The sequence below is a fragment of the Acanthisitta chloris genome, unplaced genomic scaffold, assembly GCF_000695815.1.
Source record: "Acanthisitta chloris isolate BGI_N310 unplaced genomic scaffold, ASM69581v1 scaffold8260, whole genome shotgun sequence".
In the NCBI taxonomy this organism is placed as follows: Eukaryota; Metazoa; Chordata; class Aves; order Passeriformes; family Acanthisittidae; genus Acanthisitta; species Acanthisitta chloris.
Window position 1 is genome coordinate 23,960 of NW_008649868.1, and position 12,696 is coordinate 36,655.

General features: G+C 36.8%; 1 protein-coding gene across 1 annotated transcript in view; it reads left to right on the forward strand.

Moving 5' to 3' along the window:
• Window positions 1-12,696, forward strand: part of PCM1 (pericentriolar material 1) — a 36,913-nt gene that overhangs the window by 20,709 nt on the left and 3,508 nt on the right. Inside the window, exons 21-32 of the mRNA XM_009075584.1 lie at window positions 492-847; window positions 1,377-1,535; window positions 3,578-3,750; window positions 3,835-3,963; window positions 4,535-4,655; window positions 4,961-5,098; window positions 5,370-5,503; window positions 6,525-6,659; window positions 7,197-7,394; window positions 9,524-9,583; window positions 11,324-11,462; window positions 12,134-12,279. Coding sequence (XP_009073832.1) covers window positions 492-847; window positions 1,377-1,535; window positions 3,578-3,750; window positions 3,835-3,963; window positions 4,535-4,655; window positions 4,961-5,098; window positions 5,370-5,503; window positions 6,525-6,659; window positions 7,197-7,394; window positions 9,524-9,583; window positions 11,324-11,462; window positions 12,134-12,279 — 1,888 coding nt within the window. The remainder of the gene's footprint in view (window positions 1-491; window positions 848-1,376; window positions 1,536-3,577; window positions 3,751-3,834; window positions 3,964-4,534; window positions 4,656-4,960; window positions 5,099-5,369; window positions 5,504-6,524; window positions 6,660-7,196; window positions 7,395-9,523; window positions 9,584-11,323; window positions 11,463-12,133; window positions 12,280-12,696) is intronic.

Here is a 12,696-nt window from a genome sequence, read left to right on the forward strand (position 1 = left end):
TAGTAGTCTGCTTTTCTATATATTAATTAATGTATGATTTAATGAATGTTTTCAAATCAAATATAGTGTTGGAGTGGTTCTGTGATACTTTTTCTAAGTGGAGGAAGATTTCATTTACATGTTTTTTTTTGAAACTGAGTTGTTTGAATAAGGATATAATATCAGTGAGTGCTTATTTTTTTGTACTACTGTAGATTGTAATGAATGTTGTTTTAAGAAACGTCTTATTGTTTGAGCATAGCAATAGCTGCGTAAGTATGTTCAGGCTGCAATCAGTGACAGATGTGAATTTCTTTAGACATCCTCTGTGATCCATTTCGCAGGCTTCTCTAGATTTTTTATCTTTTTTCCATGTTCAGTTGATGCCCATGTAACTAGGGCAGAGAATTTGCATTATAACTGAACTATTTACCTGATAATACATGCAGTTTCTATCTGAGAGACTAGGTTAGAGTATATTGAGGTGATCCTTTCTTTCTTTCTGACAGAAGGAGTTATAGACAGCCTGAAGAGGAGATGGAAAAAAGATCAACTTGGCTTAATGATAGCCAGGAAGTGAGACAAGATGATCACTCTCAGCCGAAAGCAGGTTTTGCAGTTTCAGTACAAAATATTGCTTCCAGCCATAAAAATCAGTCTGATATGAGCCGGAGAAGAGAGTTTGATGAAGAGTCTTTGGAGAGTTTTAGTAGCATGCCTGATCCAGTAGACCCAACTACTGTGACAAAGACATTTAGATCTAGAAAAGCATCAGCGCAAGCAAGCTTGGCATCGAAAGATAAAACGCCCAAGTCAAAGAATAAGAGGAAGAGTTCTTCTCAGCTGAAAAGCAGAACTAAAAATACTGGTAGGTTGTAAAGGAATCTTAGACACCATGGCAAACTCTACTTGGATTGTAATCGTCACATTCCAGAGAATTTACTCTCTATAAATGGTACCTATAATAATGGAAATATGTTACTGAAATATGAATTCATTTCACACGATATAACTACATAAGGGGTTTAGCATTTCAGCAAGTAGAAAGCATAGCCAATTAGGGCATCACGTTTTGAAAGGAACATGAATGCAGATATGCGAAGATTTGGAATAACCAAGAAAATCATCATCTTCATTGTCTTCATGTTCAAACTGGATAATTTGCTGAAAGATATGCTTCAGTAAAATACTGACTGAGAAGAGGGACAGCGCTAGAATGTGTAGTGGTACTGTTACAGTTGCTGAGGATTTAGTACTGTATGGCTTCAGTGTAAAGAGGAAAATTTTCAGCTTTGGTTCTTTGCATGTTTAAGAGTTCTAGTCAACAGGTTTTTAAAAGTAATAAAACATTTTGTAAGCTTTTTATTTCTTCCTTCCTTTTCATTTGCTTCCATTAGGTTATGAAAGTGCAAGTGCTTCTAGTGTGTGTGAACCCTGCAAGAGCAATAAAAGCAGACACTCTGATGAGGTGGTTCATGCAAAGGTGTTCAGCAAAAGGAATCGGGAACAGCTGGAAAAAATAATTAAATACAGTAGATCTACAGAAATGTCTTCAGGTACTGCTTTCTGAATGTCTTAATTATTTTGTGAATTCTTGATTAAAGGACCTCCATATTTAGTTGCTCATGTTGTTTAGAAGTGGTCTATTATGACAAGAAAACAGTATCATATATTTAGAGTGTGGATTTTGCATTTTAATTTCTAAGCATGCTGTAAATGTAAGAGTGTTTAAAAGGTTGGATATTGATAATTTTTGGGTGTTTTCTGTAGATTGGATACTTGATTAAAGTAATTTGGAAACAAACCTGTTATTGTAAGACAAGCAAAAATGTGGCCAACCAGAAACATCAGCCATTTGTTGGTGATTTTATGGAAAGTAACTGCACAGCTGATGAAACACTTTGTTTAGTGTTTAAACTACATCCTGTACTGCATTACACGTCTTCTTTCTCTTCGTGCTTAAATGAGCTCCATCAAATACCATTCAAATTCAGTCTTATAACATCACATAAACCCTTACATTTTTTGCCATCTGCACTGCTTTTCTTGTTATCTGGATCATAAAAATACTCTCTTCTGTGTCTTTTTAGGTTCTGCTAGTATGTTTGTTTTGTTTGAAAGATGCAGAAATTTCAGTCATTGTAGCACAAGATACAGCTTTGCTAGAGTAGCTGTGTCCACCCTAAGAGCTGTTTATTAGTATACATAATAAACTTTGGTAGTCAAGTTCTCACAATAAGCAGCTCTGATGTGGTTTGGATAACTAAGCAGTCTGCCTCCTGCTGTTTTGTATAGACCCTGTCTTTATTTCTGGTGCGCATTTTTGTGTTTATCACTGTCTATCCCCACTTTCCTACAGCGCATGCTAGGAGAATTCTGCAGCAGTCTAACAGAAATGCATGCATTGAAGCGCCAGGTAATGCATTCACTGCTTAGCTTCAACAATGTCCTAGTACTTTTTTTTTTTTATTCTCTTAGCTTTGGTCCTATAACTCAGTGTTTAGCAGATGTTCAAGATCAGTACTGTTGCAGCACCTTCTCTGACAGGAGAAGTTACTTGTAATTTGCATGAAATGCAATGTTACAAACTACTTTGAATTACAGTTGTGGAGAAATTGTTTATCAAGGTCTCCATTACTCACAATTACAGGTAGATCTTACAACAAAAAACCCCAGTTTTAATAAGCATTTCTAGTATGTTTAAATACTACCATTACATTTTATGAGTGGGGGGGAAGCAATTTCTGGTGGCTTATTAAATATTGGAAAAGCTTGCGTCTGCTTAAAGACACGGGTAAACTATTTGCAGATAATGAAATTGCACAGTAATATTTGTGGTATTGCTAATAACTTCATTAACTTGAATACTAACAAATATACATCTGTTAAACTAAGCTGAGTTTTCCAAATTTGACTTTGTTTCCATTCAGCATTTGCCAAAATATGTATGTAATAATTTGACTGTTGTGATGCAAGGATAATCCTTAGTTTTCAAAGGAATGGGAGGCTTACTAGGGATCACATTGTCTTTTCATACATATGTAATAGGGCTTAAGGGTAAGAAGTTCTGTGTGAACTCAGGAGTGATACTAGACAAGTATGAGAATGTAGCATTTATGCTTGTGTGGGACGGAGTGGCTTTCTTGAATTCAGTCTAGAGCTTTCTTAATGTTTGTGTTGCAAAAGTGTGGACTACTTATATTACATAAAATGAGACCTTTGTCTGTCTTGTTGGAAATACCTTAAAACTCCGTTTTCAGTGTTGAATGTCTATTCCGAAAGCAACATCATGGTGTGTGCCATATTCTCTCTTATATGGAATGCTTTCTAAAGGTATTGCTCAGAAGTGCAGAGAAAGTTATCCCTATGAATGCTTTATATTGTATTTCGTGTCCAAAGGATTGCATAAAGTATCATTTCGGAATGTTTAGATCTTTGCTGATCCAGAAATGAGTAAGCTTTACAAAAGCAGCTATATAATGGAATCTGCAGTAGTTGAGATGTAATTTGTGAACCTGTAACTTACATACCTGATAGGTAGTTGTGTTTCAAATGGATGCCTGTCAGGGACTTCACAAGTTCCTTTTTTTCTCTACAGAAACTGGTAGTGATCTTTCTATGTTTGAAGCTTTGCGAGACACAATTTATTCTGAAGTGGCAACTCTTATTTCTCAAAATGAGTCTCGTCCTCACTTTCTTATTGAACTTTTCCATGAGCTTCAGCTGCTAAATACAGATTATCTGAGGCAAAGGGCTCTATATGCTTTACAGGTATGAACAAAATTTTTGATGTTGTGTATGAATCAAACAAACTTTAGATCCTTTTTTACAGGATAGATTTATTATTTTTCCCAGGATATAGTGACCAGACATTTGTCTGAGAACAATGAAAAAGGGAAGTGTGCAAAGTCACTGAATTCTGCAGTGTGGATGGCATCAAATTCTGAGCTCACTCCCAGTGAAAGCCTTGCCTCTACAGATGATGTAAGTTTTCAAATTCAGAAACTAGTTTACTGTCAGCCTTTCCTGTATTTCAGTTGGCAGGCATGCACTCAAACTAGTGACTGAATTTTGCTAAAATTAGTATCAGCTTGTACAGACTTGTCTGAAATAGTTGCAAGAGAATCTTAATGCAAAAGTGATAAAATATGGTAGGATTCTTGATGCTGCAAATGAAGGATGTATCAGGGATGAATGGAACATGGAGAAGGATATAAATCCCAAACTGATATTCAGAAAGAACCAAAATCCCCTTCTAAGTTAGGTCAGGCCAAGGGTCAGGGTACTGATCACAAGGTTCTCCACATATTTTTGCTCTCTGTTGTTTAAGGAATCGCTGATGGCTCTATACAGTTTCGCACACATTTTATAGTAGAAGTATTTGCAGATAGAATGGTAGAATCACCTGATGGATTTATACCCTGATAGTAAGGTTGTTCCCAGTGAGATGAGTCTCTATAGCACAGGATGTGGCTGAAAAGAATTTCTGGCTTGTTGACGCATCTGAGCGTATATTGCATTCCTCCTTCGTATTCAGTTGTTTGGTGTTTTTTAGGAAACTTTTGGCAAGAACTTTTCTACAGAAGCATGCCAAGACTGTGAACAAAATGATGCAGACAATGGGAGTACTATGTCTACATCTTCACATTTTGAACCCTTTGCCACGGATGACCTTGGTCAGAACGGTGTGATTTAGTGTTGTTACTCCCTCCCTCCCAAAATGCCTGCAATTGTCTATGCTTCAGCAATGCAGTGTTACTTGATTTTTAATGTGTAATCACATGTTTTGTAAAACAGTGTGCATAGTCACTTGTGAAATGCTTTGACTTGATCAAAGTTTGTAATGAAATGTTGTAACTCAACTGCAGTTATATACAGATTTAAAAACTTGTGGCATTGAATTAATTTTTACCATTTGTTACTTGTCTATCAGTTGAAAACTTTTTATATAGATTAAAAGCTGTTTCTATTCTAAATATAGGCAATACAGTGATTCACTTAGATAAAGCTTTGTCTTGGATGAGGGAGTATGAGCGTATGAAAATTGAAGCTGAAAGTACCCTTGACTCTGAGGGCTGCTCTAGTAATTTTCAGGGTGCTTCTACTGCTAAATTAGAAGGTATGCACATGTACACATTTTACTTAGTTTTAGAAAATAATTATTCTAACTATCAAGAATCGTTTAATTGGTTGAATTGCTTTCCTCTTTATTTATATTGAAAACTTAGCAATGTTTCAGAGGATATTTGCATACTTAAGACAATATGATTTATGTTTTAAAAAGGAAAATATGTTTTTGAAGTTGGTATTTCTTTAATAGTAATGTGGAATGTGTTAAATGTGCCTTGTTTGTTTTTGTTGTTTTTTGGGGTTTTGTTAATGAACATGAGGTCCAGATACCAATGATTATCAGCCTGTGCCACAGTCAAGTGAAGTTTCTGCTGTTCCCTGTCCTCGTATAGATACTCAGCAGCTTGACCATCAGATTAAAGCAATTATGAAGGAGGTCATTCCTTTTCTGAAGGTAAGAGCTCTGTGTGCTATGGGGTGAGTTAGAAGAATAGCAGAAGGACCTGTGTAATTGCACAGAAGAACTTTAAATAAAGTTGATAACTTGCATCTTAGAAACAGCTGCCAATAAATGTGTTAAGTTGCAGACGCTGCTGAGGGTGATGTGAGAATTAATTTGTGGAGTTTTTAACAGGGAAAGAAATGGTGAGGTTTTGAGATTTCATAGGGCTGGTGGGCTTGACATCAAAAAGAACAGAGCTTGCTTGCTTTGGAGCTGACCAAATAGTAATGTTTGAGAATGTACTGAAATATTTGCTGCCCTTTAGCAAAGAGAGCAGAGATAACTACTTAAAACTGTTACATTATAATGGAGCTTGAGATGTTTTTGAGGAATAGCTCTGGGTTGTTGATTTTTAGCAGCATTTTCTCCTGTTTATAAGTATCTTTAAAGCTGTTGAGGTCGTTAACGTCTGTGAATACAAAATAAAAATGTACTTCTCTAAAGAAGGAGAAATTGTCCCAGTTCCTTCTTTGTGAGGTTGAAGAGCAGAGATTGAGTTGTAAGATGCTTAAGTCATCTCCCTGTTCCCTTTTATAGTACGTGCAGTATATAAGCTTAGGTTTGTGTAATAAGGTACTTGGTTGATACTGGGTTGAAAAACTGTATATTGTTGTCATGCCAGAGTTGCACTGGCTGCAGACTTGTGTTTTGTCTGCAATTCTGAGGCAGCATGCAGCAATAGATATCTTAACACACACTTCAGTACACAGCCACAGTATAGGAAGATTCTTAGTTTGTCCAAATGTTCTAAGGTGACATGTACTCACGTATTGGAAAAGTGATATCAAGCTTTGTGTGTCCTGATTAGTCATTAATGAGGGACGGTGTTTGTGAAATGAGTTAGGACCTGTTTGTGTAGTACTGTTCCTTCTGTGGGCAGGTGATTCTTTTTTTATAAATTTCAATATATGAGTTGATGGCTAATTTTTTTTTTTCAAGTGGTAATTATGCTCATTCTATGGTACTTGTCTAGGAGCACATGGATGAAGTATGCTCTTCTCAACTACTGACGTCAGTAAGACGTATGGTCTTGATTCTTACACAACAAAATGATGAAAGTAAAGAATTTGTGAAGTTCTTTCATAAGCAGCTTGGCAGTATACTTCAGGTTAGTAGTTTTTCAGTGCTATTTTGCAACACTCTTGCAAGTTAGCTAATAAGAAATTGATAAGCCTGCTTCCCTGAAGTTGTATTTTACAGCTTCAGTAGCATAGCTTGCTGTTCTTCAGCTTTAATACAGTGATGAGGTATTACCTTCTTTCCTAAAATTAAAAGCTTTACCATGTACAGAACTTCTTTTCTGTCACTGCCAGATAGTGAGAGGTGTATCTCTGGTGTGTGACTGTCTCCAGGGACAGCTCTGGTCATGCTCCTCGTGGATATTTGCTGTAAATTTCTGAAAACCAACAGCGTGCTCATTCCTTTCTTATTTTTCTTCCACAAGCATGGAGTTCAAATCACCAACTTACCAGGTGTTAATGTGGCTATAGATTCCACTTAAAAATCTGTTTAAGACACAAAAACGTATTTAAAAATAAATGAGCTATTATATACATAACTAATTGTGAGTTACTAGGAATATGAAAAATAGTTTTTGAAGTTTGAAAGCCTGTTTCAAAAACTTAAGGATTATTTCTCTTCACAGGATTCACTGGCGAAATTTGCTGGTAGAAAATTAAAGGATTGTGGGGAGGATCTTCTTGTGGAGATCTCTGAAGTGTTATTTAATGAATTAGCCTTTTTTAAACTTATGCAAGACTTGGACAACAACAGTATTTCTGTAAAGCAGAAATGTAAACGAAAAATAGAAACTACTGAAGTGATACAGTCGTATGCTAAAGAGGTTTGTTGTTTTATATTCTTGAAAAATGTAGCTCTTTTGAGATTGCTAAATATCTGTATTTCCTAAACTAGCTTGATTACCTTGTTTCATATGTTGCATTTATTTATTTTGCCTATTAGTGCTGTGGAATTACAGTATTTCTCATGTAGGAGCATGAACTGGTTTTCTTTAGTATGGACAAGTCCTACATTGTAGATGAGTCTGTTACAGATATCTAAATGTGTAGACTTTGCTCATAATTGAGAGGAAATGATCTAATGGCTGTGTCTGCTCATAGGAGGGAATAGACAACTGTTGACTATAGTATCAACATCTGGGGCCATTGAGTTGTTATTGTGGTTTAACCCCAGTAGGCAGCTGAGCCCCACACAGGCACTTGCTCACTGCCCTGTGGCTGGATGGGGTCTGAAGGGTAAAATGAAGAAAACTTGTGGGTTGAGATAAAGACAGTTCAAGTGGTAAAGCAAAAGGTGTGCACACAAGCACAGCAAAACAAGGAATGAATTCACCGCTTCCCATGGGCAGGCAGATGTTCAGCCCCCTCTAGGAGAACAGAGCTCCATCGTGCACAGTGGTAACTTGGGAAGACAAATGCCACCATTTTGAATGTCCCCTCCTTCCTCCCTCTTTCCCCAGCTTTAAATGGTGAGCATGATGCTGTGTCGTATGGAATATCCCTATGGAGAGCTGGGATCAGCTTCCCAGCTGTGTCCTCTTCCAGCTTCTTGTGCACCCTCAACTCCTTGCTAGTGGTGTGGGGTGAGGAGCAGAAAAGGCCTTGATTCTGAGCAAGTGCTGCTTATCAGTAATGAAAACATCCCTGTGTTATCAACCCTGTTTTCAGCACAGATCAAACCCAGCCTCATACTACCTACTATGAAGAAACTTAAGTCTGCTCCAGCTAAATATTTTGACGTATTGGGAGTTCCAGTTCATCATCTCTCCAGTTATGCCTGCAGGTTTCCTTGCAGCAGTTTAGTTAGGCACTATCTTTACGAAATTCAACTAAGTCCTATGAAGTCATCAAATAGTTGGTTTGTTGGCATACAGAAAAGACCTTTCTAAGACCTGGAGTGTAAAATATATATAAAGTATTTGAGACTGTAGGCAATAGTCTTGCCACCATTTACATTATTAATTTTAGTATTGCTTTTATTAGGAGCACAGCTTTTTTTAATGAACTATTTACAAAACAAACACTAAACCAGATCATGTTCATAGATGCAAATCAGTTAGGTATCATCAGCTGTATTTCAAGATAGTTCAACTTAGATATACCAGTTGCATGGCTATTATGAGAGACTGTGGAGTGCCTTGTAAAGAAGAACACTCTGAATCCAGGAAGATTTGGACATGACTTCAGAAAAAGTAGGAAATTGTTCACTGGGCCTTTGTAACATGAAGGTTTGGTTTATACACTACTGTGAGAAAGCATGGAGCTTAGATTCAGCATTTCTTCTCCTCTTCTGGAAGACAGAGGGTTAAGGCCAATGTTTGCCTTGTTGCTGTGGCAGCAGTTCAGATTTAGCAGATCCAGAGATGAGCCACAAGTGGTAGGTCCTGATTACTTTGTAAAGACCCACACAATTCTCTCTGCATGGTCTTCTCACAGCCCTCAGCTCTGGGGTCCTGATGCAGGCACATCTGATCTTGCTCAATTTTCTGGCTCTCTTGAGTCCAGTAAAGTAACTGGTATTAGATTACATGCTGAAAAACACAGGACTTTGTCTTGGCCAGAGTTAGAATCACAGAATGGTGCCCCTGTGCCCCCAGTTTAGGTTGGAAGGGACCTAAAAGATCACCTATTTCCAATCTCTTTGCCATGGTATATCTAATTCCTTATGTTAAATGTGATTCAACCACAGACTGTAGAATTAGCCCAATATAAACATAATTGTTTAAATAAAAAGTACTAGTGCAGTTTTTTGTAATACTTTGCAATTCTGAAGTTTTGAAGACATCTGTGTAAACATCTCTCAGTACAGAAGTCCCTGTGGCTTACTGCTGTTTTAAAATGGCAGTTCTTTGAAAGATTGGCATTTCAGCCTGGCTTTCATGAAGCCCTGGTTTGTTTCAGTATTTCAAAGTTATTTCAGTTTAGAATTGAAGACAGTTTGTGTTTCTTCTAGGCAAAAAAAGGTCTCCAGGTGGATGTTTGTTCATCTGCTGAAGATGTCGATGAGGACAAAGTATGTGAATGTCTCTCAACTGTCTTTATTCCTCAGGTCATTCCATAGATCACTTAGTCTTATTGTTATGTCATAGGAATCAAGTATCTATATGCAGCCCATTTCCCAGTGTTTATTAATCTCTTTCTGTTCTTTTCAGTGATTTACTTTATAAAAGTAACAAAGTAAATTATAATTTCCCTTTTTAATGAGTTGATTGTCTGGGAAATGACTTCATCAGTAAGTGTGTGTTATGTGCATCCAGTATCAGTTGCTTGGTTACTCTTGGTTTTGTTCCTTTTGCTCCTGCAGAGCCATTACCAGCATGAAGACTATTTGGTGCACTTAGAAAACATTATCTTGTTACTTTTACTTGTTAACTTACTTGTTTGCTGCATTCAGCTCAGCAAAGATAGCATTAAAGATGCTTTTCTATTTATTGTGACCTTTATGTGGAATAAGTATTGCTTTAGGTTTTACAACTTGAAAGTCTAAAAAGAGCAGAGTTTATATTGAATGCTAAGCAGCTGAAATGGAATAATTTTGATACTTGCTGAGCAGATTTAGGGTAGGATCTTGTATTTCCTTTTAGTATTCATTTTCTGTATAAAAAAAAAATAAACTCCTGTTCTGAAGGTGTTTATTGTGGGATTTGGTCTGGAGCTGTTGCCTGTATTCCTAGCTCAGAGCATTGAGAAAGTTGTAATTTACTGAACAGCTAGATAACAAGGACAAGCTTAACTATTTTTAGCAGTTAGCATATTCTTTTTTTTTTAATGGTATGGAATAAGTTGATTTACTTGTCATCTTAAAGATAAGACTGATGTTCTGAGTTGGGACACGTGGTATTTGAGGTCTCAAGAGTCCAAGTCTGCACATGCTCTGGGTATTAAATGTTAGAGCTCAGAATTTTTCCCTTTGCTCTTTGTTTTGAAAACCACTAATATCATTGTGTTTGGGGAGAGGGGTTGTGTATGAAGTTTTGTATTTTCTACTGGAATATTTAGCTTTCTCCAGCCACAGGAAAGGTATAGGTAGTGTGCTAAGTAGAATGTTTATTGCTTTCCTAAATGTAGGTAGGCTTACGTGTAGGCATGTATGGGCATGGAGTCAGTGCTTTCTCCTAGGCCTTAGAGCTTCTGTCACTGCTTTGCAGTTAAGATTGGGAAGCTGTGTATCACTTGTTATGGTTGCTGTAGTGTAGAAGTCCTTTCTTGCTGTCCTTTCAAGCTTTGGAGCCAAACTCAGGGCTTTACTTGGGGTTCATATAGGCTGAGCAGAATTTGTTCACTCAGAGTATTTAGCAAATGATTTAGCAGAGAAACTGCTGAGTAGCTATTGCTGGAGAAATGAGTAGCTGCAGTTAGAAATACTTGTGGATTTTACTCTTCATTTAGGAGGAGCAAGGAAGTTGCTAGAAGGTTATAATGCAGGTGTGTCTGTCTTCTTGATAACATCTACTTTAAAGAAAGGTTTTTTTAACCTAGCATGCTGATCAAAGACTCAATAATTATGACATCTCTGATATGTCTGATGTCAGCTGTGTCTGAAGACTGCATGATCTCTTATGGGAAGTTCTGATGCTCTGTTTTAGGAGTAGCTTTGCAGTATTCATTTCAAGACTTCAAGGACTACTTAAACAGATTTCTAGTCTGTAGATACTTATTTTTGAGAAACAAAGATGACTTCTTGATGCAGAAACTATAGCTTGATCTTTAGAAAAACAAACGTGAAATTGCATAGTATTCCTTGTTTTCCTAGGACAAAGATGAGACTGAAACAGTTAAACAAGTCCAGGACTCGGAAATGTATGCTGGTAATGGAATTCCTGAAAGCATTAAGTCTGAGGTGTCTGATCAAGAGGAGGATGAGGAAAGTGAAAGTGGCCCAGTGGCAATAAGTATGTCCTTTTTATATAGCTCATTATTCAGTGCTTTCACTGTAGTTTTGACCAACTAGTTTTACAACAGGATTTGCCTGCTGTCCTGCTGTGTAACCTCGCAGATTATCTAGTCAGTCCCTTTTCGGTGGAAACTCTGCAGTACTGTACTAGCATCATGCCAAGGGTTAGACATTGCAGTTAGAGGAGCTTGTTCTCTTCGTAATCAGTAGATCTGTAAAAATACATTACAAACAGATTCATTCAGTTATATATTCTGTCTCAGCTAAACTCTAAGTTTCTCAGCCTTTAACCTGAACAATTTGAAAGCTGCTAAAATTTTATGCAGTTTTTCATTTAAATAATGGATTTTTAAAATATGCTTTTACTTAATCTTGTATATTTCTAATAATTTTTTTGGTCCTGGTTTTCGTCTTACACAAACTATTCCTGGCTTGGATTCCCTTACCATTTACATTCTTCACACCGACTTGTTTAATAACGTAGATAATTCACACCAACACAGAGGTGTTTGTTTGTAATATAGCTGATGTGAAAGCATATAGATGTTTGAAAGTTAAGTAGTTGCTGTAACTTACTTCAAAATATTCTTTAAAATTAAGGGTTATAACTGATCATTGCAGTAAATTCCCCAAAGCAGTTTGGCTATATGAAGGTGGTTTTGCCTTTAGGTTTATCAAAAGCAGAAACCCAAGCTCTGACTAACTATGGCAGTGGAGAAGATGAGAATGAGGATGAAGAAATAGAGTTTGAGGAAGGACCTGTTGATGTGCAGACATCACTACAAGCCAGCAGTGAAACAACTGAAAATGAACAGGTATCACCAAAACTGTACATGCAGAACAAACCTAAGCCAGTGCACAGCTTTTCAGTACATACGTGTATGTACCTCAGTTTGATTGTTGCACTGTTTTCGTACTATTTGAAGTAGAAGAATGATACAAGAAATTACTTGAAATCAATAGCTACTGCATACAAAATAAAGCATTCCTCACCTGAATTTAGTATTGGTATAGCTGATGCCAAAATGGATGGAGGCATGCAGACAAAACTAATGTTTACATCTGCTATCAGAGAAAGTACTAAGCTGCAATGGAAAAAATAAACTTTGAAAAAAAGCATCATGTTTTAAACCTTTAACATTTTAATCTCTGTGTCTGCCAACATCATGTTCTAATTGGGAGTCACTGATTCTTGTATTCTAGCATGTCTTTGATTTGTCTTTCTTCTTTAT